General features: G+C 41.6%; 1 protein-coding gene across 1 annotated transcript in view; it reads left to right on the forward strand.

Moving 5' to 3' along the window:
* The first annotated feature begins 1,206 nt into the window (after positions 1–1,206).
* Positions 1,207–22,311, forward strand: part of castor1 (cytosolic arginine sensor for mTORC1 subunit 1) — a 37,137-nt gene continuing 16,032 nt past the window's right edge. Inside the window, exons 1-2 of the mRNA XM_034091906.2 lie at positions 1,207–1,516; positions 14,772–14,842. Coding sequence (XP_033947797.1) covers positions 1,404–1,516; positions 14,772–14,842 — 184 coding nt within the window. The 5' untranslated portion in view covers positions 1,207–1,403. The remainder of the gene's footprint in view (positions 1,517–14,771; positions 14,843–22,311) is intronic.

Genomic DNA, 22,311 nt, shown 5'->3' on the forward strand with positions numbered 1-22,311 from the left:
GCCTATTAAATCATCACTTTGGTCCCATCATATACTCTGGGAAGAGAGTATTTACTGTGCTTGAAAACTGGATCACATCATCATGTGAGGTTGACTTTGTGACCTGGAGATCATTTCAGCTGCAACATTAGCTTGTTGATAAACTTGGGATATGAGATATTTGTGTAGCCATTCGTGGTGAAGGCATCTGTGCTATTGTATGCATTATTTTTGACCCAACAGGCAGGGCAGGGCAGAATATGGCACTATTTTCACATATTCTAGCCCTTGTCTATTTGTATACCACGAGCTGCAAAATGACCACCTAACCCCACTGTACAGGCGGGTACTTGTTTAGATTTACCTGAGCAGGCTCTGTTTTGCCGTGGTATCCTGGCTGGCACCTGCGGGCCGCAGAGAGGCGGCGTAGTTTCGGGCAACGAAGAGTGCTGCTCCGGGGTTGAGGGCGGCGAGTCAGGCGGGAGTAAGCTAGTGTCCACAACGGAGGGTAACGTGATGTCCCCATCTGACCTGTTGCTGCAGTCTGCAGTAGATGCAGTGTTGCTGGCGTTTAGTGATGGTTGCTTTAACCATTTTCGTATAAATGATTATCCACAGATGTGTGTCACTGCTGAGGAAGCACTTTGGAAATGATGCACGCGCAGCGGAGCAGGTCACGCGCAGCTGACACAATTTGTTGTTAGTATTTTTCGCTCCGTTCTCTTTGTGGAATAGAGGGTGAATAACATTCAACTGCCCCGAAGATCCCGACGCGAAGCCTGAAGGGTAAACACCAGGTTTACTAATCTACCCGCACAATGTGTCTGGTGTCGGAATGTCTCGCTATGTTAGTACATTGTTAAAAAACAAAACACCATTTAATTTCGGGTTAAAATGTGTTGTAACTGCGTTACTGAGCATTGTAACGGGTAATATATTACCCACATTTCATTAGTAATGCGTTACATTACTTCGTTACAGCAAAAAGTAATATATTACTGTAACTGCGTTACTTTTGTAACGCGTTACACCCAACACTGTTTGTAACCCAAGTATATACCTTAATGTTTGGCCATGTGGTGCACGTGTACTTTAATTTGAATAAATGTACATTTCTGTTCATACAATGTATGTGGATGCGCGGGACTTTAAACATAAGCCTGTCACTTTAAGAGAAGGGGGCGTGTCGTTTCTGGTGCTGTCCCTTTATTTGAATATACAGTAGTTCTATGAGGCTGGAGTCGGATTGCGTCGGATGTTTTTCGCCTTGTGAGAGGAGCACAGCGGGACATGTTGGTCGTAGTCGTCGTTAATGCTCATCATCCAGGCCTATATTTAACATTTGAATGATACCACTCAGCTAGGAAGGCGTTTTCTCCGCCGCATGCACACTCGAGGAGACGACACTGCACGTTACCGACAATATGGACTTGCACATATTGGACCACAGGCTCCGAGTCATCAGCATATCCAAGAATGGGCTGGTGAATTTCACACACCCCCTGATTAAACTGATATTCCTCAGGAACAGGACACGGTAAGAAGATTATTATTGATCGGGGTCAAATGTGTATGTGAATCACCCCGGTAATCCAGTACCGATATGAAATAACCCACAGCGCCTTTTCATTCACTGGGTGGCAGAGCCATTACTGGGGGTATCTGCCTGTGCATGCCCTGCTCTGCCTCCATGAGGGAGCTACTCATATGCATGTAGCTGTTGGGAATACCAGTAGATTATGACATATATTTAACGTTTGTAAAACTGCACATTAACCAAAAACAGGCCCTTTCTTTGGGAATGCATTCTAACAATGGAGATTTGATATATATTCATTATATTTCTTTATTATCTAGGTTACATTTGAATAAACCTGCACCAGTAAACACTTTGCATGCTCTTAATATGCATGTATGTTGTAGTCCTGTGAAATACATGCACGCATACTTTTTCACATATGTTGCTTCAGCAGAAAATTGATAACATCTCTTAAAATACATTGTTTCTCCAACACAAACTTGAACTTTGACCTCCTTTACCCAAGGCCAACATCCCGTTTGCAAGTTGTACGCATCACATGTTGGCATTTGTACCAGTTTTCAGTTAATCCCTGGATATCCTCCCTTTGTTATGTAATTGTTTATTACTCTGGCTGCCCCACATATGCATGGCTAGAGCTCAACATCTGTCTTTGAGCTGCCCGTGATACATGACAGGCAGTGTCTCAGCTAATTTCAAGATACGAAGAAGTTGTCAGAGAAGATTTTCTTCCTCTGATTGCCTTTGTGCTCTGTGACTTCTGAAGTCTAGATAAGACAACATCCATGTCGACGAGTGAGTGGATCATCATCATCCTGGAAAACACTTACTGTTCATATCTTGTCAATTGACAGATAGATTAGATTTATATCCTAGCAAATGCTTCACATCCATTCATGCCTAGCTGCATCCATCATCATGCATTTGTCTCAGAGCATAGGATGAGACAGTAGGTTTTGACATGTCCATACCAGACGCACTGGCATGATGACGTTATAAACTACAAGGCCTATCCTAACAAACTAACAAGCCACTGTGAATAATACAAGTTCTGTAATTGCATCAGTATTTCAAAGGCACATGCCAACAGGTTCCTACTGAGCAATATTATCAGGAACTGCAGCTCCCAGATTTACAGTTAGTGTTTTAAAAGTGTTTGCCTACATTTCTACCTAAACAGGCGCTGTGATGCAGTCACTGTGAGTGTGGGGGGGGGGGGAAGGAGTCAACCAGATAAAGCATGCAGGCCATTCTTCCTTTGATTAGTAGCCCTGTCTGTTTTTCAGTGTGTTGTTTTGCATGCTTTGGTGTTATATCATCATACTTTGGCATTATTGTGTTTTGCTTGGTTTTTCCTGTTCTTTTTCTATAGCATGGTTTGTTTACCCTCCCCCCCATCCTCTGTGTTCAAACTATAGACAATTGAGATTGGGGAGTGGTGGAGAAAATTGAGTTCATAGCAACTAAAAACAATGGAGCAAAAACAAGCCTGATTGCCTTGGTTGGTTTTTGCCATCTCCCTCTTTCAGGCCCCTGCTATTCATTAGCAAACAACTCCCTGTGAGTGCACTCAAAGTGATTTGAAAGCAGTCCTGAGCATAATTTTAAGAAGGTTATAATCACTTATAGGAGCTGGATTTATCTGAAATTGTAAGAATTTAGCTGTTCCTTTTTAACATCATCCAGCACAACTAAGGGATTAAAACACCTGTGGATGGAGGATGAAAGTAGTTTGAGACTTTGCCTTGTCAAAAAATTAGAACCCTTTTTGCATCAGCTTCGATGTTAATCTGTGATGGTCAGCTATGTTTAGCTATTGTCATCAAAAGGGTTAAGGTATGAGAAAAGTCAAATGTCCTCATACTGTAAGGGAGGATTTAGCTCAGGCCTTTTGTTTGGTTTTAGGGCAGTGTTGCCATGAATCATGTTAGATGTGTGCTATAGTGGTAAGGATTACAGGCAAAGAGAATGAGTTTTTTTTATTTGCTTGCATGTATCTTCACGCAAAGTGTAAGTATGCTTCTGTTCAACACTTTTATTAGCTTGCAAGCTTTCATTCTATACATAGTCACAATTTGTTGTTTGGAGTGTATGGTAGTAAACTAAGCCCAGTACTCAGCCCAAAAATATCGGTGTTACTGTACCTTAGATGCAGCCCTGCAGGCTCCACAGAGACTATCTTTCTTCTTTTTCTGCAGCTCCCTAACGAGAGCATGGGTTGGAACAATGCCTCAGCTGAGCCAGAAACCCCGGTGGCGAGTTTTCCACTTGTCTGCTTCAGTGAACTGTCAAGGTTGGGGCTCTTGCTCCCCACTTTTGCACAAGGCTGCCCCCCTGCCTCTAATAACATGCAGGCATTTGAAGAAAAAAAAAAACCTTCCCCATTGTTCTGAATAAAGAGTAGGTCGTGAGAACGCGACAGACCATTTTTTCGAAAGCAGCCGAGGTAGCAGACAGCTTTGTTGTTCACTGTCAGTGGGGCTGAGGTGACTTGAGGATCCTTCCTCACGCTTCAACAACATCAGTTTTCTCCGCTTCTTATCATGTTTCCTCAGCTGGAGCATGAGTTGCACAAACTCCGCAACCAACTACCGCCCATTGCTTTGTGCAGCTGGATCAAAGTCCAGACTCTGGTATGCTTGGTTTTCATCTTCCCCACTCAGCCGCTTCCTCGCTACCTGTTGCTTCCTCGTCCTTTTTTTGTTATTTTCCGTCTCCTCCTATTTGTGTTCCTTCATGCTTCAATAGAAGAAACTTGTTTTTCAAACACACTACCACCAGTGATCATACACAAGCTATCACTGTTTCAGAGTGCTGTACGAATATGTTGATATTAGTTGACCTGAAATGTTCCCATGAAACTCATCAGGCAACAGTCCAAAACCAAATGCATGCAAATTGCATTGACTGACTGATATTTACCAAGAAGATAAGCACACAGCCACACTTTTAAAATAGTTTTGTTTCACTTGATCAATTGATTCATCTGTATTGTTTTCAATGATTACAGACTAACATTACAGATAATTGGCTGTGCTGAGGCCAATATCATAATCGTTTGTAGATGTCTTGTTTCATCTGGTTGGGTAAGTTGCTTGGAAGATGTGGGGGAAGCTGTCACTTCTTCGAAAGGGCTTGTCAGATGTTTTAATAGATTAGGAAAGACATGCACATACCTTCTAGGGTTGCCAGAAACTGACCATGATCAAAATCGATTATTCGGCAGCCCTGGCGAATAATAATCGATTATTCGACCCCCCCCCCCCCCGTGGGAGAAAAAAAAAAAAGGAATTCCGTTGTTTTCTTTACTGGAACATGTTTAACAGTACAAACAACAAACAAGCATGTCATCACAACGACGTAGCCTTGAAGTGAAGTTGGTAATGGCTGGCTGTGTTGCGTCTTTCTCTGTAACCTCTTTGGCGTGCTTCGCACTCAAATGCGAACGCATTGTTGAGGTTGAGCTGTGATCGACCAACGTCTTTTCGCAGAGCTTGCATTTAACTTCCTTTGGACATGTAAGTTCGAAGTAGTTCCACGAGGAGGAACTCTTTTTACCTGCCGCTTTGTTCATCTTTAGTCGCACGTGTGAGGGAGAGGGGGGGCGGGGTCGGTGTGTAGCGTGCTGCAGCAGCAGTCTGCTCTGCACGCAGGCTTCCTCCAAGTTTACAGTAAAACAAACTGGTGGTATGACCAATGACCATTTACAATTATTAATACTATTACTAGCATATATATATATATATATATATTGTGGTTGAAACTAAGCCAGAAAAAAAAAAAAAAAAACATAATTAAAAAAAATAATATATATATAAATAAAATCGATTTTTAAAAATAATATTCGATTATGGAGACTGTAGCGAATATTCGAATAATCGCTGGCATCCCTAATACCTTCCAACATCAGAATTGGCCGTGTTACCCCAGAATTGAACTAGTCTGTTTATGCTACAGAAGGGGCCAGGGATTTAACTTATCTTTCTATCTCTGTTTTTGTAACTTATTACATTTTTGACATAACTATTTCTGTCACTTAGTGCAACGCTATCATTGACTTTCTGGAGAGACTGTCTGAAAATGTGCACCAACATTATCCCACATATACTCTGAAAGCAGAGTAGAAAACAGGGCGTCATAGATACGGAGGAGAGGCAATATATATATATCTATATATTGCCTCTCCTCCCTATCTATGACACCCTGTTTTCTACTCTGCTTTCAGGTAGTGGGAACAACGTCAACATATTTCATTTCCGACAGGGTTATACAACACGTTGTACAAACAAGTTATGTTGTGCAGAACCAAAACCTTACATACTGTGTTCCATTTGGGCTGTATTTGTCCTCTACTTGTATTTGTCTGTTTGTCCTTTTTATGGGTTGCTAAAAAAAGATAAAATAAGGGCAGTAAGCTTTATTATGGGGAGACATTGGGTTGGCCCTCTTTTTACATTTATTCTACCAAGTGATATATTACAACATCTTCGTTTTGCTGATGAGATTAGTTTTTTGGAAGGACATGTATAATTCATTTCTGCAGCAACAGATATAAAGTTGTCTTTGCCCTTCATAAGAATTATTTTGATATTCCCCCTTGGGGTTAAAGTGCAATCAAGAACAACTAGCCAAAAAGACAATATGGCAGGCCCTGCCATTGTAAACAGTGAAAATGTAACATAACAAAATGTAACATACAATATTTCTTTAAACACAAGTTGAACATCTTGCCATTAGTAGATTGGAAGTCGTTCTGATAATGTGCCAACAAAACATTCAACAGCATTAATTATCAGTGCATGAGAGCATAAGGTGTTTTTTTGTTGTGCTGTTTTAGTTTGAATATCCTCTTTTCTAAACATTCTTAGCCAGGAAGACAAGCCTGTCTACCACCTCTGGCTTTAGACATGCCCGGCATGTAACAATGCCCCCCCCCACACTGAAAACCCTCTCCGAGGGTGCACTTGTTGCTGGGATTGAGAGGTATTTTTTTTGCCAGGACACTTAGCCTAGGAAAATTCGGTTGGTGGCGCTTCCACCACTCAAGAGGATTGGTGTCTGGGTCTACCTCAGGGGTCAATAAGAAAGATTTCAGCTCAGTCTCTATCTTTTCTGCCTCTGACTGGTTGGGAGATGACACTGGATTCTTTTTGAAGAAGGCCGCTAAAGTGATCTTTTTCCTGGGTGGAGGCTGTGCATCTTCTTGGCGCACCTGCACAGCCGTGCCAGGCTGCTGTGGTGTACTGTTGTTGGCAGGAGCAGGTAGAGACATCATCTCAGCAACAGCTCTTTTTTTGACAGGTTCCACCTTGTCTGGGTCAATGTAGGTTGTGCGGAACCTTGGGTCGACCAGTGAGGACATGTCCAAGAGTTCATCTTTTACAGGGTCGCTGTATTTGTCGTCAAGGTACCGCATTACTTTTCCTTTTATTGTTTTCGTGAGCTCTGCGTCTTCCTCCTCTGGCTGTAGGAGACTGGTTTTGAACAGATGGAGCACTGGTTTGATGTATGAAACACTAACATAAGACTCCCCGGAGAGTGCATCAGTGAATTCTTGGAGTGGTTTTATAGCTTTATTTATCGACTCCAACACATCCAGATCTTGCCAAGTGGGCACAAGATGGCGACTTTTATTGTCCGAACCCAGGACACGGACTACAGCCTTCTCCTGTTCGAGAAATCTCAATCATTCTTTGGCGTGAACCCCATCTGGTCGGGGACTCTGTTATCAGCTGATGAGTCGGTAGACCAAGCTCTGCCTGTACTTCACTCATGTCTCCTTTTTTTCCAGCTGTAAGAAAAGGCAGACACAGCCTTTGTACATACCCCAATAGCACGATCGATCCGTGGGTCCTTCACACCATTCTCTGTAGTAAATGAAGAATACATAATCAAAACACATTTTAGTGGAACATACAACTACATTCTAGGGGTGCAACAACTAATCGACTTAATCGATTACCAAATTAGTTGCCAACTAATTCAGTCGTCGATTCGTTGGTGACGTCATCACGTGCGTTTTACGCGCCGTTAAGCTACAACGTTATTGGTACTGGAGACATTTAAAAAAATATATGTCATGTATTATTGATACAAAAACATTATATCGCAGTCTTAGTGTGGCCAGCTCGTTTATAATATGTAAAAAGACAAACAAATGAGTCTATGATGTATTTTCGATCAGACGAAATCTCTCTCCCCCGTCTGTGTGCGAGGGGGCGGGGCAGTTTACACACATGCCACATGCAGCAACACACTGCGGAGATGGCGGAGAGAACGCCGCTCCGAGGTGTGGTTAAACTTTACCCATCTCGATGCTCGTTGTTAAAAGTGCAATAAGAGTTTAGCATGTAAGGGCAGTAACACGAGCAATTTGTCTAAACATTTAGCAAAAGTGCTCCACATTCAGACGGAGAAATGCACCGGGTTCGACTGTCTTTCTAGTAGCTCTGTAGCCCCGTCCACGAGTAACGTTTTCACGTCAGGTGTTATGTATGCTAGCAGCAACACACAGAGTTAACTCAATTATATAAACATGGGGTAATGATTTGAGGTAACTGAATTAGTTAGTTTGTTAAAGTTATTCTGTTTACAATTCTGTTATCACATTATTTATTATTTGCTAAAACACGGTTGTTTCTTTTGATGTGAAATATTATTTATTTAATTTAAATGAAAAGCAATGTTCATTTTGTAAACAATTTGTTTAGTTAATTTAATATGTATTTTTTAATCAAGTATTCATCTTTATTGTCTTCATTGTTAGTTTCCACATGCCTAAAACAACCTCAAGCTAAATCTAAAAGTTGATGGCTAAATAAGAGCGTTTGAGAAATTGTGCAAGGCATAATAGTCCGAATAGTCAATTAATCGTTAGATTAATTGACTATCAAATTAGTCGTTTGTTGCAGCCCTACTACATTCACAAACTTGTCTTGCTTCAATTTCTGCAAAATATTAACACACACAATTATGATTAGATATTTATTTATACACATTTTGTCAAAAATATTGGCTTGATATAATGCATTAATTAGACTGTCTTGCGAATGGGAAAAATGTCACTTTGTAGTGAATGTGAGATTCATAATTCACCATCATCTTTCAGTGTGTTGTGTTTCATGTTTTACATGCACAGTCGTGATGTTGTACGTTTAGCTGTTAAGTGACCACGGCCCCTTTAAGACGAGCGGTGTGTCTTTCATGTCATTCAGAGAAATAAACGACTCACGCACTTGCGTGGTCAACGTGAGAAATAGTTTTGCCTCATTCTTCACGCAATTTCCACAACTTGATGCATAGCCAGACTTAGTTACCGATAGCATTGTGCAATCTGTGTCCAAAGCACTGGAGGTTGGGCCACGCATTGTCCTTCAGAGCTTTAATCATGTTGCTGCCGCTGTCATGCAAATGAGTCGGTCTTCGGCAAGGTTCCATGAGTTTAGGGCATCTTTTAGCCCCTGGGCTATAATTTCACCTGTGTGGTCCTCTGGAAAGTATGCCGTTTGTAGGCAGACGCTCCGCAGAGTCCAGTCGTTGTTAATAAAGTGCACAGTAACGGCCCGTCCACACTACAGCTTCGACAGCTTCAAAAACGGTTTCCAACGTGTCTGCCCATTCACTTTGAATGGGGTGACGTCACGTTGCCTCGCTTTTCGCGGAACTGAATTGTGGGTAGCATAGCGGTCCGTCTCCTGGAGTAGCCAGCACCAGCCAATCAAATCCCGTTTCTGAAAATCTGACAGCTCAAGCCCTAGCCAATCAAACCGCGTCTAAGCTGGGAGAGATATCCCGCCGTTCATTTCTATATTTCAAAAAAAGATGGAGGAGAAACTAATTATCGCCGTAGCAAATCACCCGGTTTTGTATGACCAGACCCTCTTTACCTACCGGGATACAAACCGGAGGAACCAGTCATGGGGGGAGGTGGCAGAGACAGTGGGTGAAACTGGTAGGTTTTCATATATATATATATATATAGCTCGCATAAAATCCCCGGGGTTTTTTGCTTTGTATGTCGGGGGCGGGAGATTCATGTGATTGGTTGTTGGTCGCGTTGTTCGAATAAAATCCCCAAGCTTCAGACACGCCCAGCTCCAAGCTTTTTTTGAAGCTGTAGTGTGGACGCTCCGTAAGACTCATACGGCTGCATCGTCCGACTCGACCATAAATCTGTGGTGGCAGAATAAAAGGGCACCTCTTCCAACTCCTTTGCGACCCGTTGTCTTGTGCTATTATATAGCTGAGACAAGGCAACTTCGGAGAAGAACTTTCGGCTTGGTAACACATACCTGGGGTCCAAAACTTTAATCATGTTAATAAACCCCGGCTTTTCCACCGTATATATTGGCACCATATCCTTTGCTATATACATACCGACCGCATCTGTAATGGCTTTCCAGCGGGCCGAATTCTTGTCATATGGGATGCAGTTTGAAAATGTCTGTTACGCTAGCGGCTAGACTGTATTTTGGCGGGTGTGCGTGAGGTGCTGCGGTCTTTTTCATTCCGCTGCGCGCAACATTTCTCTCATTCAGCAGGATGCTTTTGTTTGAGGTGCTGCAGTAAATTTGTCATACTGCTGCCTTTGCTAGCAACAGACTTCAAACATACTTTGCAGCGGGGTGTTGTCTGGTCTAAATCTGACCTCGCGAACGCAAACCAATTCCAAATAACGGATGACACCGTGCCTTTCTTTGGAACAAGTTCTTCCCTGCTCGTTGTCATGTTATTTGTGTATCACTCTATTTGGTAAATGCGCGCACTGTGCGGGGGGAGGGCTGAGCCCATTCCGAACTACGGGAGCCCAGAGGGAAGCGTTGGCGGATGTTGAAGAGAAAACAGATTTTCATTTAAACAAGTCGACGTGAACTACACACTCCAGTTAATCGATAAAATCAATTTATCGCCCAGCCCTAGGGTGTACTGATCGTAGGTAATGTAAAGCAATACTCCTTAGACTGATGCGAGGAAGATGAATAATGATAGGCAAGTACATCTTTCTGTGTGCTTCTCAGTGTGCTTAATTCAGTCATGAAACTTTGGCAGGACATTTTATCTGTGCACTGCCTTTATAAACAGGAAGTCAAATACAAACTGATGCATACCCTCAGGTTTTTAACAACCCATAACAAATACGTTGTAGAGGTTTTTTCGGCCATGCAGGTGCAAAATAAGAGCACCAACGGTCTTCTCCAAAGGCACACCACATGCTATAAAGCTCCTCTCTTTATCCGTCTCATTGGCAGGATAGATGCTTGGCACGCATTACCTGCAGGAAACTTCCAGCAAGGGAAGGTGAAGGGTCACGAGGAAATGGGGGGGGTGTAATATTGCACAATGGGCTGGCTGAGTTTGCTACCACAGCTAGTAGTTAGTGCTCCCTCTCTTTGTCTCTATGTGGGGTGATTGTCTGGTCTCATGGCAGGGATTACTTTTTGCTGAGTCAGGAGTATTGCACTCTCACTCAGGTTCCTACTGTAATAGCTTCAGCTGACCGACAAGCAGAGGAAGAGAATGGTGTATCTCCTGTGAGACATTTCTGGAAAACATGAATAATATAGCGCTTTAATTTGAGGGATTTAAGGAAAACAAAGAAAAATCATCCATCCAGAAATGGCTTGTATCTTCTTTCTACTAAAAATGAATGTCTAGTTGATTATAAGGTTAATTTAAAGGTTAAACTATTCTTAAAAATGCACCAATCGAATAGAATAGAGTTGCAAATTGGGACGAGCATCTATGAAGGATATACACACAAATGTCTCCCCACTAAAACTTATGGGGGGAAAAAACCACAGTATGGTCAGTCGTTTTAAATATTTCCCATATTGAGCTTTGTCCGCTCACTCTATAGAGAATAAGTTTGTCAGAGGTGCCAATCAGAGCTTGATGCCTGAAGGACTCGATTGGACTCCCATTGGCTAGCCCTCCAACACATTGTACATGATGGGCTAAGGGGCGGGACATCTCTTAAGCTCCTGTCACACTGTCCCGAAATTGACACCAGATGGACACCCAAATATAGAATTGTGAATTTCGGAACGAAGAAGGCCCGAAGTTGGTTAACAGCCAAAGCAAGTACGATGCCTACAGAAGGCCACACAATGGCACCCGAACCACACATGAAAATATGGGCGTAGACTTTACTTATGATTTAGAATCCATCCAGACTCAACGTAAGAGCTTGTGCCTCTTCGGGGGGTGCTAACATTTAAACATACACTTTATTCTTTACTTTCTCCGTCTTTATATGTAGATAAGATATTACTTATCTCCGTCATGTTGTTTCCATAGCAACAACAACTTCCTGTCAACAGCGTAAACTCACCTTCAAAATAAAAGCATCTAAATAAAACAGGAAGTTAAAGGAGGTAGGGATGTCCCGATCACCTTTTTTTGCTCCCGATCCGATTCCGATCATTTGATTTTGACAATTTGCCGATACCGATTTTTCCCGATCCGATCTTTATGCAATGCATTAAGAAAAAAAAAAGGTAACAGATAACGGCTGGTCCTCCAATGCGATGAATTCAGCTATCTAGTTATTTGTTTGGCCTTTTCACTGTTCTGGGGCAGTTTCTCTTTCCTTTTTAAAAGTCTCTGAAAGTGTCGGTTGTTTCAGTGCCGTTACCTGAGTGGCCGCTGTGTACTCGCCGTGTTGTTGTTGGTGTTTGTTTCTCAGGTAGCGTATTAGATTGGTCGTGTTGAACGTAGCTCTGTTCTTTCCACCACGCGGAACCTCCGCCTTGCAAACATTGCATCTGGCTGTTACACTGCCTTCGCTTTCAATTTTATAATACTTCCAAACTCCTGACATTTTCTCTGTCCCGACTCCCGAGTCACCAGCTGAACGTAGCCTCTCGTTAGCTTACTGCTACTATTAGACACTGCGCCCACTCTGTTGCCAGATTTCAGAGAAATAAGCAACCAGGTCTATGAAAACAAGCCCAAAGAAAGCAACACATACATGATGTTGTGTAATTTTAAACCAAAACTAAGTCCTCAGGATGACTTTAAGACGTGAACATGGTAATTTTTGTTTTGTAACATTAAATTAGAAAAAAAAAAAAAATCCCGATCCCCGATTTTTTTCTCCCGATCCCCGATCTTTTGAAAATCACGTGATCGGCTCCGATCACGTGATCGGATCGGGACATCTCTAAAAGGAGGGGTAGGTAATTTTGGTGAAACCAGCTGGAGTGCACTAGAATTTGAAAATACACAACCGGAAAAAATCTGCCACTTCCTTACAGAGCCCCTCCTCCAACACACACATGACCAATGAGGCACGAGATAAGTTTGTGCACAGATGGAAGGCTGACAGGCAGGTAGGCCATCCAGTTATTTTAGCCGGGCCGGCTAAAATGATTGGTCGTGCTTTTTACAGTGCTACGGCTTCCACAGATGACATTTCTTTATGGATTTTTTGTCAAAGCACTTAAGATATTCATTGCTATCGGGATGTTGAGAGCATTCCATGGAATATAAGACAAAGTGTATCTCGAGCCGGTTTCTCAAACTTACCTACCCCACCTTTAACCTAAATTACATTTAAGCAACGAAAGTAACAAAAAAAAAATTTAATATCCTTTTCAGTTTCACAAAACGGGTTATTTACATAATATGTTTACATGATTTTGTTGTGCAATAAATGCAATCTCGATGTCATCGTACTATAATACGATGGCTACACGATGGCATTCCGAGGGCTTCACGTAGTCGTGTTGCCTTCCTAAGACAATCTGGCAGCTACTCGTTTCCTTCGTATTGTCTTCGTGAGGCGAAAAATGCCCGATGGCACCGATGATCACACAAAGTAAAGACGAAGATGACACGATGCCCTCACGCTGGCCTTACGAAGGGCAAAATAGAATCACAAATTCAACATGAAAATGAACCTTCGCTAGGTCCTTCGACAATTTTTTGGCATGCCAAAGATTTTGCCACCGCTCACGAAGTTGCTGCCGGAGCCTGAGAAACTCCACCGGCGGTCATACGATGGCTGACCGCCATCACGAATGGCCCGATGTTGTTACGATCAGAGCCGAATTTGAACATTTCCTTTATCGTGTGTCCATCTGGTGTCAATTCCGGGACAGTGTGGCAGGGGCTTTAGCGGTTGACCAACCACAACAGAGCCGGCCAGCTATCCAATCAGAGCAGACTGGGCTCTGGTTGCAGACAGCGGGTGAAAAGAGGTGCTGCAGCACAGGCAGTATGAGAGAAATAAAGAGCTTTTTGAACATTATAGCATGTAAACATGTCACAGTAGAACAACAAAATACAAATATGAACCTGAAAATAAGCATAACAGGGCCCCTTTAATTCTGGACTAGCCAGTGAATAGTGGACACTAGTTTTCCTTTGTCAAAGTTCATATCTATGTTCATATCTATGTCCAGGACGCAGTTCCTGGTGTACACAGTAATCAGTTCTCGCTGCCAACAACTCCCTCAAACTCCAATGCATCTCCCTGTTTTTGCTGTTACACTTACCAAAGGTATTTCTTTGGATTAAGAACAAAATGAAATATTTAGTTGCAGAAACTAGATTTGATTCATAAAAGTCGTTTGGAACTGGTGTAATCCAAGAAAATGCGTTTCACTTCCCAGTTCTTCCCCTCAACCCATACCAAACCTTCTGGGCCCATGTACTTTGATGTTGTTTTTTTGTACTCGTTTCACAAAGGCAACATTCAATAGAACTGAACACTGGCCAGGCCAAGCCAAAGCCTTTGAAAGCAAATGCTTTTGGCCCGAAGCCCAATGATGCACAAATACCAAGCTGGAGAAAGAAAGTAAACTACATTATCATCGAGGAAATGTCTTGTATAAAGCAGTTCTGCGATCCCATATGACGATTTTCATATCGGATGCTAATTTGCAATGCTGCAGCTTCTGAAACTTGCATATCATCACATTTTAGAAAGGTCATGCCAGGCCTTTCCTTGAATGCAGCAGTGCCCCAGTTTGGTGTGTTTCCCACACATTTGCTGTGGACAAAGGAGCAATGCTGGCATAATGTGGAGCTCGGGCTTTTGCTTATCGAGCGACGGACAGTCCTGAAACTAGTGTGACTTTCGGAGAACCCCATTTACTTGATTCTTGAAATCTGAACCTTATTTGGTTGGTTGCAAATGAATAACACTTTTCACCTCTCCCCCCCCCCCCTTTTTATCTCCTGCCCTTTTATGTTCTTTCTATCTCCAACCACATGCCTCTCCTCATCTGTACTTCCTCTTCTGTTTCAGATGCAAGTTTTTCAGTCTGACAGAGACACCAGAGAACTACACAGTTGTCCTTGACGAGGAAGGTTTCAAAGGTAAAGCACCCTTGTGTATATCTTTCATCTGTCCTCCTACACTCTGACCGCTTATTCTTGTTTTAGAGCATACATATGTACCATACAGAAGACAATATATACTGATCCTTATAGTATCATGTTTGGCAGCCAGAATACGATAAATAAATGAAACGTGGCTTTTTTAACTTGGAGAGAATGATGAAAGACATGCACTGATTAATGTCAACCAAACAACAATTTAGGGAAGCTTCTGCCAATCTCTAATTTTGAAACTTAAAGGGGAACTCCATAAATGTTAAACTATTCACTGGTATGATGGGAAAACAATTTTATAATGTATTGTGTGTAAATGATCCTAGTGATGACATTAAGGCAATCAACAAAATGTACTTTTTGCATAATATCGGAATTCTATGCTTGAAGAAAAATAGGAAATTAAAGTGTTTTAATTCCCAGTTGCTGGACTGCAATTTGTTTTGTTTGTTGTTCTTAGTGATGGAGCTGAACATGAGGTTAAAACCCTAAATAAGTCATTTGTAAGGACTTAAGTGTAGGGTACCGAGAACCGGTTCCGGTTCGGAACCGGTTCCAACATTTCGATTCCAACGGCATCATTTAGAAATGTGAATTTCGGTTCCGCTTTTCGATTCCTGAGGAAATGTTCCTCGCCGCTCTCCGTAGCCTACTGCATGACTGCAGCGGGGCGGGAAATGTAGCGTTGCATCTACATTTCCTACAGTGTAACCTGAGACCGGGGCCGGCCCGTCGCACTGGCATTATAAATGTTTGCCTAGGGCGCCAGATCTGTGGAGGTGCTGCGCTGACAGCTCTGGGAGAAAAAAAAAATGTTTTGACCGTTGGTGCTCATCCTAATTTTCGGCCTTGATGTAACAACATTCATAATTAAGTAAATGTAACACCCTTTTCATCCCGGTTACACTTTTCATTTGCCCTGTACGATGGGCGCTGCAAGTGATTAAAATGGGGGATGTTGGCTTATCTGGCGCTCGCAGCTCACAGCCAACGTGCGAGGGAGAGAGGGAGAAAGGGAGGGTGCTGTTGTTATTAGCATCTGGTGCTAGCTGCTCTAACGGAAGAAGAAGATGTTTCTACAATGATGTGGAGGAGAGTCCTCTCCAGTCAGACTGAGGCTGATAACTACAGCTCAGTGAGGTAAAGGACTCTGAGGGTTGAGATAGTTCACTTTAGTCTAAGTTATCTCAGTGGGTCTCAAACGGTTTGATCACAATTTATGTAAACACATATTTCCAAGGCACTCTTTTATAATGATTGGGATAAAACAGGTTTGAAATAATTCCAATGTATACTATAGGACAGTAAACCAGACATATCGTTTTAAACTGGAGAGATAAAAAATATGCATAAATAAAATAGTAAAATAAGATATGAATGAACAACAAAAATAAAATGCGTTACATGTAGGCTATTTGTTATTTAATTATTAAAATGTAAACCGATCTTTTTCATATGGGTGTTTAGAGTTGTACCCCCTAGATCTAGTCTCTAGTAATTCTGCGTGTGCACCAGATTGAAGCATTTTACTTCAAAATGTTCAAACATTTCTTCCCGGTATGCCTGAGAAGGCAGATGCTTGTTTTTCTCAACAAGAACTGTTTTTAAAAGTTGAACTGTTGCACTGTTGTAGCTTCAGTGGTTCTCAGGTTACAATTACATAGCAGTGAATATAAACAGACTGATTAATGTGAATATTACTTTAAACTAACCTGTGTAAAAGTGTCTCGAATAAATGTAATTTTTTTGGTGGAAGAAGCATGCATCATTTTTTTACCCTGCCCCTCAAAGAATCGGAATCGAGAACCGTTAAGAATCGGAATCAGAATCGGAATCGTGGAAATTCAAACGATACCCAACCCTACTTAAGTGCATTTTGATTTAAAACGGCAGCAAAATTAAAGGGATAGTAGAAATTGAACCACAAATAGTTTCGTTTTAACTTATATACAAGCATAATTACGTACCAAAACAATCACACCTGATTAAAAAAATATAATAATTGCCTTACGCATGTTAGAAGCACTTTATTGCAGCTTCCCCGAACTTTTTTAGAAACGAAATGATGAGTCAGCCAAACCGGAAGTGAGGAAAACTCAGGAAGACGAAACAATAACAAACCACGGCGTCTATGCAGAATGAACGTGGAAGGGCAAATATACCAGACAAAGAAGAAGGATTGTACGAGGTATCCAGTGATGATAGCGAGTCAGAAACATCCTCTCAGCTTTCCTGCGAAAATGTAGTTTTAGGAACTGAATCTGAATCCGGTTCAGTAAGCGACGATGGTGAGAATATTGAGCCAGACGATGGACCATTACGTCCTTATTTGTTCGAGCCCGAGGAGATGGAGTTAGTTCACGGCATGGGCAATGGCGAGGATGACCAGGACCAGGCGCCAGATGATGCACCCCTACGCACAAATAATCTTGACTGGTAGGTCCCTAAGCATAGCTCACGCTAGGCGCTATATTATATATTGCAAAAGTTGGCATGCATGCACTGTAGGCCTATGGCTATGCGCGAGGATGACTGCATGTAGGGTACATTTCATAACATACCAGGGTCAGGTTCACATAAATTATCTTGTCACATTTATTATTGTATATGTAACAGCCTTATGGGCATTAATTACATGAATAAATGTAAATGGAATTGTATACTAGCATGATATACAGCTAGAGCCAATCGGTCTTTTGACGTAGTATGGTCCTAATCCTAGGCTAGCCAGGCTGCCTGTCAAGTGTAGGCTGTACTCACAGTACTTTTAGTCTATCATGTCTATATGATGACTGTAGTGTACACATTCGACACTGTGTACCGGATTATCGGATGACGAGGCCTCCGGTCGCCTAATCGACAGGCAATAAATGGCGTTGTACACAATGGTACAGGCTAACGATGCATTAAATCAGCCAGAAAACATAATAAAATACTCGTGCCTCGTCCAATGTTTGTGCCCGTCTTCCTTTGTTTTCGTCATCACCCGAAGATTCCCGAAGTATTTCGTTTCATTGAGAGGGCGTGGTCGGGAGCAGTAAAATTGAAAATAAAATGAAACTAGGCGCATGAAATATAAAAAAATGGTTTATTATGCTTATTTTTAATTAAAATACATATGTTAAACCCAAAATTCGCGGATTTCCACTATCCCTTTTTAAATAATTTATTTGAGCTTCTCAAATGTCTGCAGTCTTCCCTTTTTTACTTTCCAAAATAAATTCATTATGAATATATCCATGTTTCCTGAAGATTTAAGCATTTTTATTAGGGCTGTCAGTCGATTAAAATATGTAATCGCATGATTGTCCATAGTTAATCGCACATTTTGTATCTGTTCTAAATGTACCTTAGAGGAATATTTTTCAAGTTTTTAATACTCTTATCAACATGAATGGACAAATATGCTTTATGCTAATGTTTATTATCATTTGAACAATGACAAATATTGTCATGAATATTAAACACAACAACCTCTGAACATTACAAATATTCGCCTCAATTCATCCTGGAACCTCTCTCACGTGTGTGTGTGTGTGTGTGTGTGTGTGTGTGTGTGTGTGTGTGTGTGTGTGTGTGTGTGTGTGTGTGTGTGTGTGTGTGTGTGTGTGTGTGTGTGTGTGTGTGTGTGTGTGTGTGTGTGTGTGTGTGTGTTCGAACGGGAGCTGCCTGGACGCTGCAATCAAGTGTGGTCTGCCACAAGCGGGCGGCAGGAGCGGGGCTGTCAGCATCAGCTTGTAGATGGTATTTTAAACTCGATGCGCTCTGAAACTACGGGGCGGCCGAGGAAAAAAAATACACATGCGTTAATCGCGTTAAAATAATTAGTGGCGTTAATTTTTTTTCGCGTTATTAACTTGACAGCCCTAATTTTTATTTCTTTACATTTTATGTGTTTTTCATGAGTAATTGTGATGAGTATCTGTTATTTAAAATGAGATTGTATATACACTTTACATTTTTTAGATCATCCCAAAGACAATGGATGTCAAGCCCTTGGGTATACAGTATTTGCAGTTTTCCCCGCTTGAAAGGGATGGTACAGTCCATAGGAGGTTTTCACTGGGTTTCACTCGTACAATGACCACAACTTTGTTTCTTTTGAGTTCTTCTTTACTTTGGTATTTGTTGTTGCAGTACAGCTTATGTTGTAAGGTTGTAAGGTAAAAAACCTTAAATGAAAAATAATTACTGTAAATACAATGCACATCAAATAATAAATGAAAAAATACATGCTTTACATATACTTTTTAACACTTGTGAATATTGTTCTTACTTTCTTAATGTATTTTTATAAATTATGTTTTAAACAGTTTTTAACTTATGCAGTCTCATTAAAAATGCAAATATAATAGACTGAATTCTTAGCAGCATGCAAACCGTTTTTACCAATCTACATATCTCAATAAACAAAACACACTCGTTTTTAAATCAACAATCATGTTGCTTTAGCTTGAGGACATCAAACAAACAAATTACACTGAACTAGAACGCACGTTCTAAGGTGCGCCACGAACGGTAAGTTGTATGACTTGACTAAACACACAGTTTGTCTCTCATCGGCCGCTTCTCCAGCTTTTTATGGCTGCACCAGTGCTGCTTCTTCGACATTTATTCTGCTGGTTCGTTGCTGCTGCTGCTGGAGGCACGCTTTTTAGTTTGTCCCTTTCCAGCTTTGATTACTGCTCTTCTTTCAGGTGGGTTGCTTTTAAAGGTGCAGCGACGCTGATTAGCAATTAGAGACTGATTTCAGACAGCTGCCACTCTCTCAATCAGCCCGACTTTTTAACCCCTTGATCTCCTGTGAGGATTTTTCAAGTTGACTTCACAATGGATAGATGTATCAATTATCAAAGTATGGCCCAATCCCAAACCACTCCCTCGACCCTACCCCTCCGTGATGGAGTGACCTCCGTCTGTAGCCACACTCGCAGCTCAACGAGGCTCCCTCCTGTCAGATGGAGGGAGTAAATACAGCAGCGGTTTGGGAATGGGCCTATGTGTTTGTCCTCTATTTATGTGTTGCCCCTCCTGCCTGAATACACTTCCAGGTCAGAGTCCACAGTATAGCTTACTGTGTACATGTCCCACCCACTCAGCATCCAGACATTTCTGTCTGGTCCTTTCACATGGATGTAGTTACAAAGACATATGTTGCCTCCGGGTGCTCTGTTTCTCTCTGTCTCCTTTGCTCTCCTTCTAACCGAGTGCCTATTTTAAGAGGTGAAAGCTAGTGTAGAAGCCACAAGGGGCCGTCAAATTGTGACAAATTATGCCAACCAGAACTGTGGCTCTTTGAAGGAGAGCAAAGAAAAATCTGTATTCACCGCAGGAGGTAGAAACCATGTGGTTAAAAAAAATGGCTAGCTGAACCATAACGAAAAAGTAGTACATCTCCTTTAAAGGTGTATGAGACTTTAAATAAAGACACATTTCAAGCATGCAAAGAATAGTGTGTTAAGACCTAGGAAGCGTAATGTCCTCCCGATTACTATGCACCTTGTGCCCTCTGGGGTCAAAAATGACCCCATCTTGCTTGTCTGATATTTAACGCATAATGTATAAAATGTGAATCAAATGTGAATCAATTTTGTGTTACACCTTTAGTTCTACTTCAGTACAATTACCACACATTTTTCCCTCAGTTTTGGAATTTAGGGCCGATAGACCCTTATTTATATGAAATTATACCATTTTCTGATAAAAACAAATTGAAACAATGAATTAATTTGACCATATTGTATTGTGACTATTTGTCTTATCTGGTACTGGTATATGTCAAAGTTTAGTAAGGATGCCCTTTTTGAATAATTTATATTTTTTTAATGACAACACATAATCACACCTTGTGCCCTCTGGGGTCATTTTTGACCCCGTCTTGCTTGACTGTTATTTCAAGCATAAAGTAAGAAATGTCAATCAATTTTGTGTTACACCTTTAGTTTTGCTTCAGTCCAACCCAATACCACACATTTTTCCCTTTGTTTTGGAATTTAGGGCCAAAAGACTTTTTTTATATGAAATGTTACCGTTTTCTGAGTTAAAAAATAAATGAAACTATTTAATAATTTGAACATATCGTATTGTGACTATTTGTCTTATCAGAGACTGGTATATGTCAAAGTTTAGTAAGGATGCCCTTTTTGAATAATTTATATATTTTTTAATGACAACACATAATCATACCTTAATAATATAATATATTTTATTTATAAGCGCACTTTTCATTTGCGTAAACAAAACTCAAAGTGCTACAAAATTAAAAAGGGTGAAACAAAACAACAAAAACAATAAAAAACAATTTAAAAACAATTAGAACAACATAATAAAAGCTGTGACATTCATGCCGGCATGGCATAATGTGGGGGATTTAAAAATCTAGTTAAAGGCTATTCTAAAAAGATGCTTTTTTGAAAGCCTCCACAGTCTGTGGTGTCCTCAGCTGGTTTGGGAGGGCATTCCACAGTCTGGGAGCTGCAGAGCAGAAGGCTCGGTCTCCCATGGTCTTCAGTTTTGTCCTTGATGGGATGAGGAGGTTTGCCTTTACTGAATGTAGGTTCCTCGTGGAGGTTTGTGGGGTGAGCAATTCCTTGATGTAGGAGGGAGCATTTCCATATATGCACTGATGAGTGAAGAGGGTGTTTTTGTAGTCAATCCTGAGTGAGACCGGGAGCCAGTGCAGTGATTTGAGGATGGGTGTGATGTGTTCGTACTTCCGCACTCTCATCAGGATCCTAGCAGAGGTGTTTTGGATGTATTGCAGCTTCTGGATGTTCTTGCTAGGAATCCCAATGAGAAGTGCGTTACAGTAGTCCAGCCTGGAGGAGACAAAGGCGTGGACAAGCTTTTCAGCATCTGGCTGACTGAGTGTGGGGCGGAGTTTCGCAATATTTCTCAGGTGGTCGAAAGAGGTCTTGCTTGATGTGGGCCTCAAAGGTCAGGTGAGGATCCATTTTAACTCCCAGATTGGTAACCGTTGGTGAGAGTGGAATGTTCTGACCGGAGAAGGTGATGCTGGTGATGGATGAACGGACCTGATGTGGAGTGCCAATAAGAATGGCTTCAGTCTTGGAGCTGTTTAGCTGGAGGAAGTTGTGCTTCATCGACACCTTTATCTCCTCCAGGCATGTGGTTATTGTGGATGATGGCAGAGGTGCAGAGGGGGTTGGGTTAGCTCTGATTTAGAGCTGTGTGTCATCAGCATAGCAATGGAAAGATATTCCATGCCGGCTGATGACACGACCAAGGGGGGATATGTATATGGTGAAAAGGGTGGGGCCGAGGACTGATCCTTGGGGGACACCTTGTGCCCCCTGGGGTCATTTTTGACCCCGTCTTGCTTGACTGTTATTTCAAGAATTTAAAGTGGAAACCTCACGCATTTCTGTGTTACACATTTAATGTGCCCTCAGTTGCATGCAGGGCAGGTAACAATGGTGTGATCTTTGGCACAT

The sequence above is a fragment of the Pseudochaenichthys georgianus genome, chromosome 9, assembly GCF_902827115.2.
Source record: "Pseudochaenichthys georgianus chromosome 9, fPseGeo1.2, whole genome shotgun sequence".
NCBI lineage: Eukaryota > Metazoa > Chordata > Actinopteri > Perciformes > Channichthyidae > Pseudochaenichthys > Pseudochaenichthys georgianus.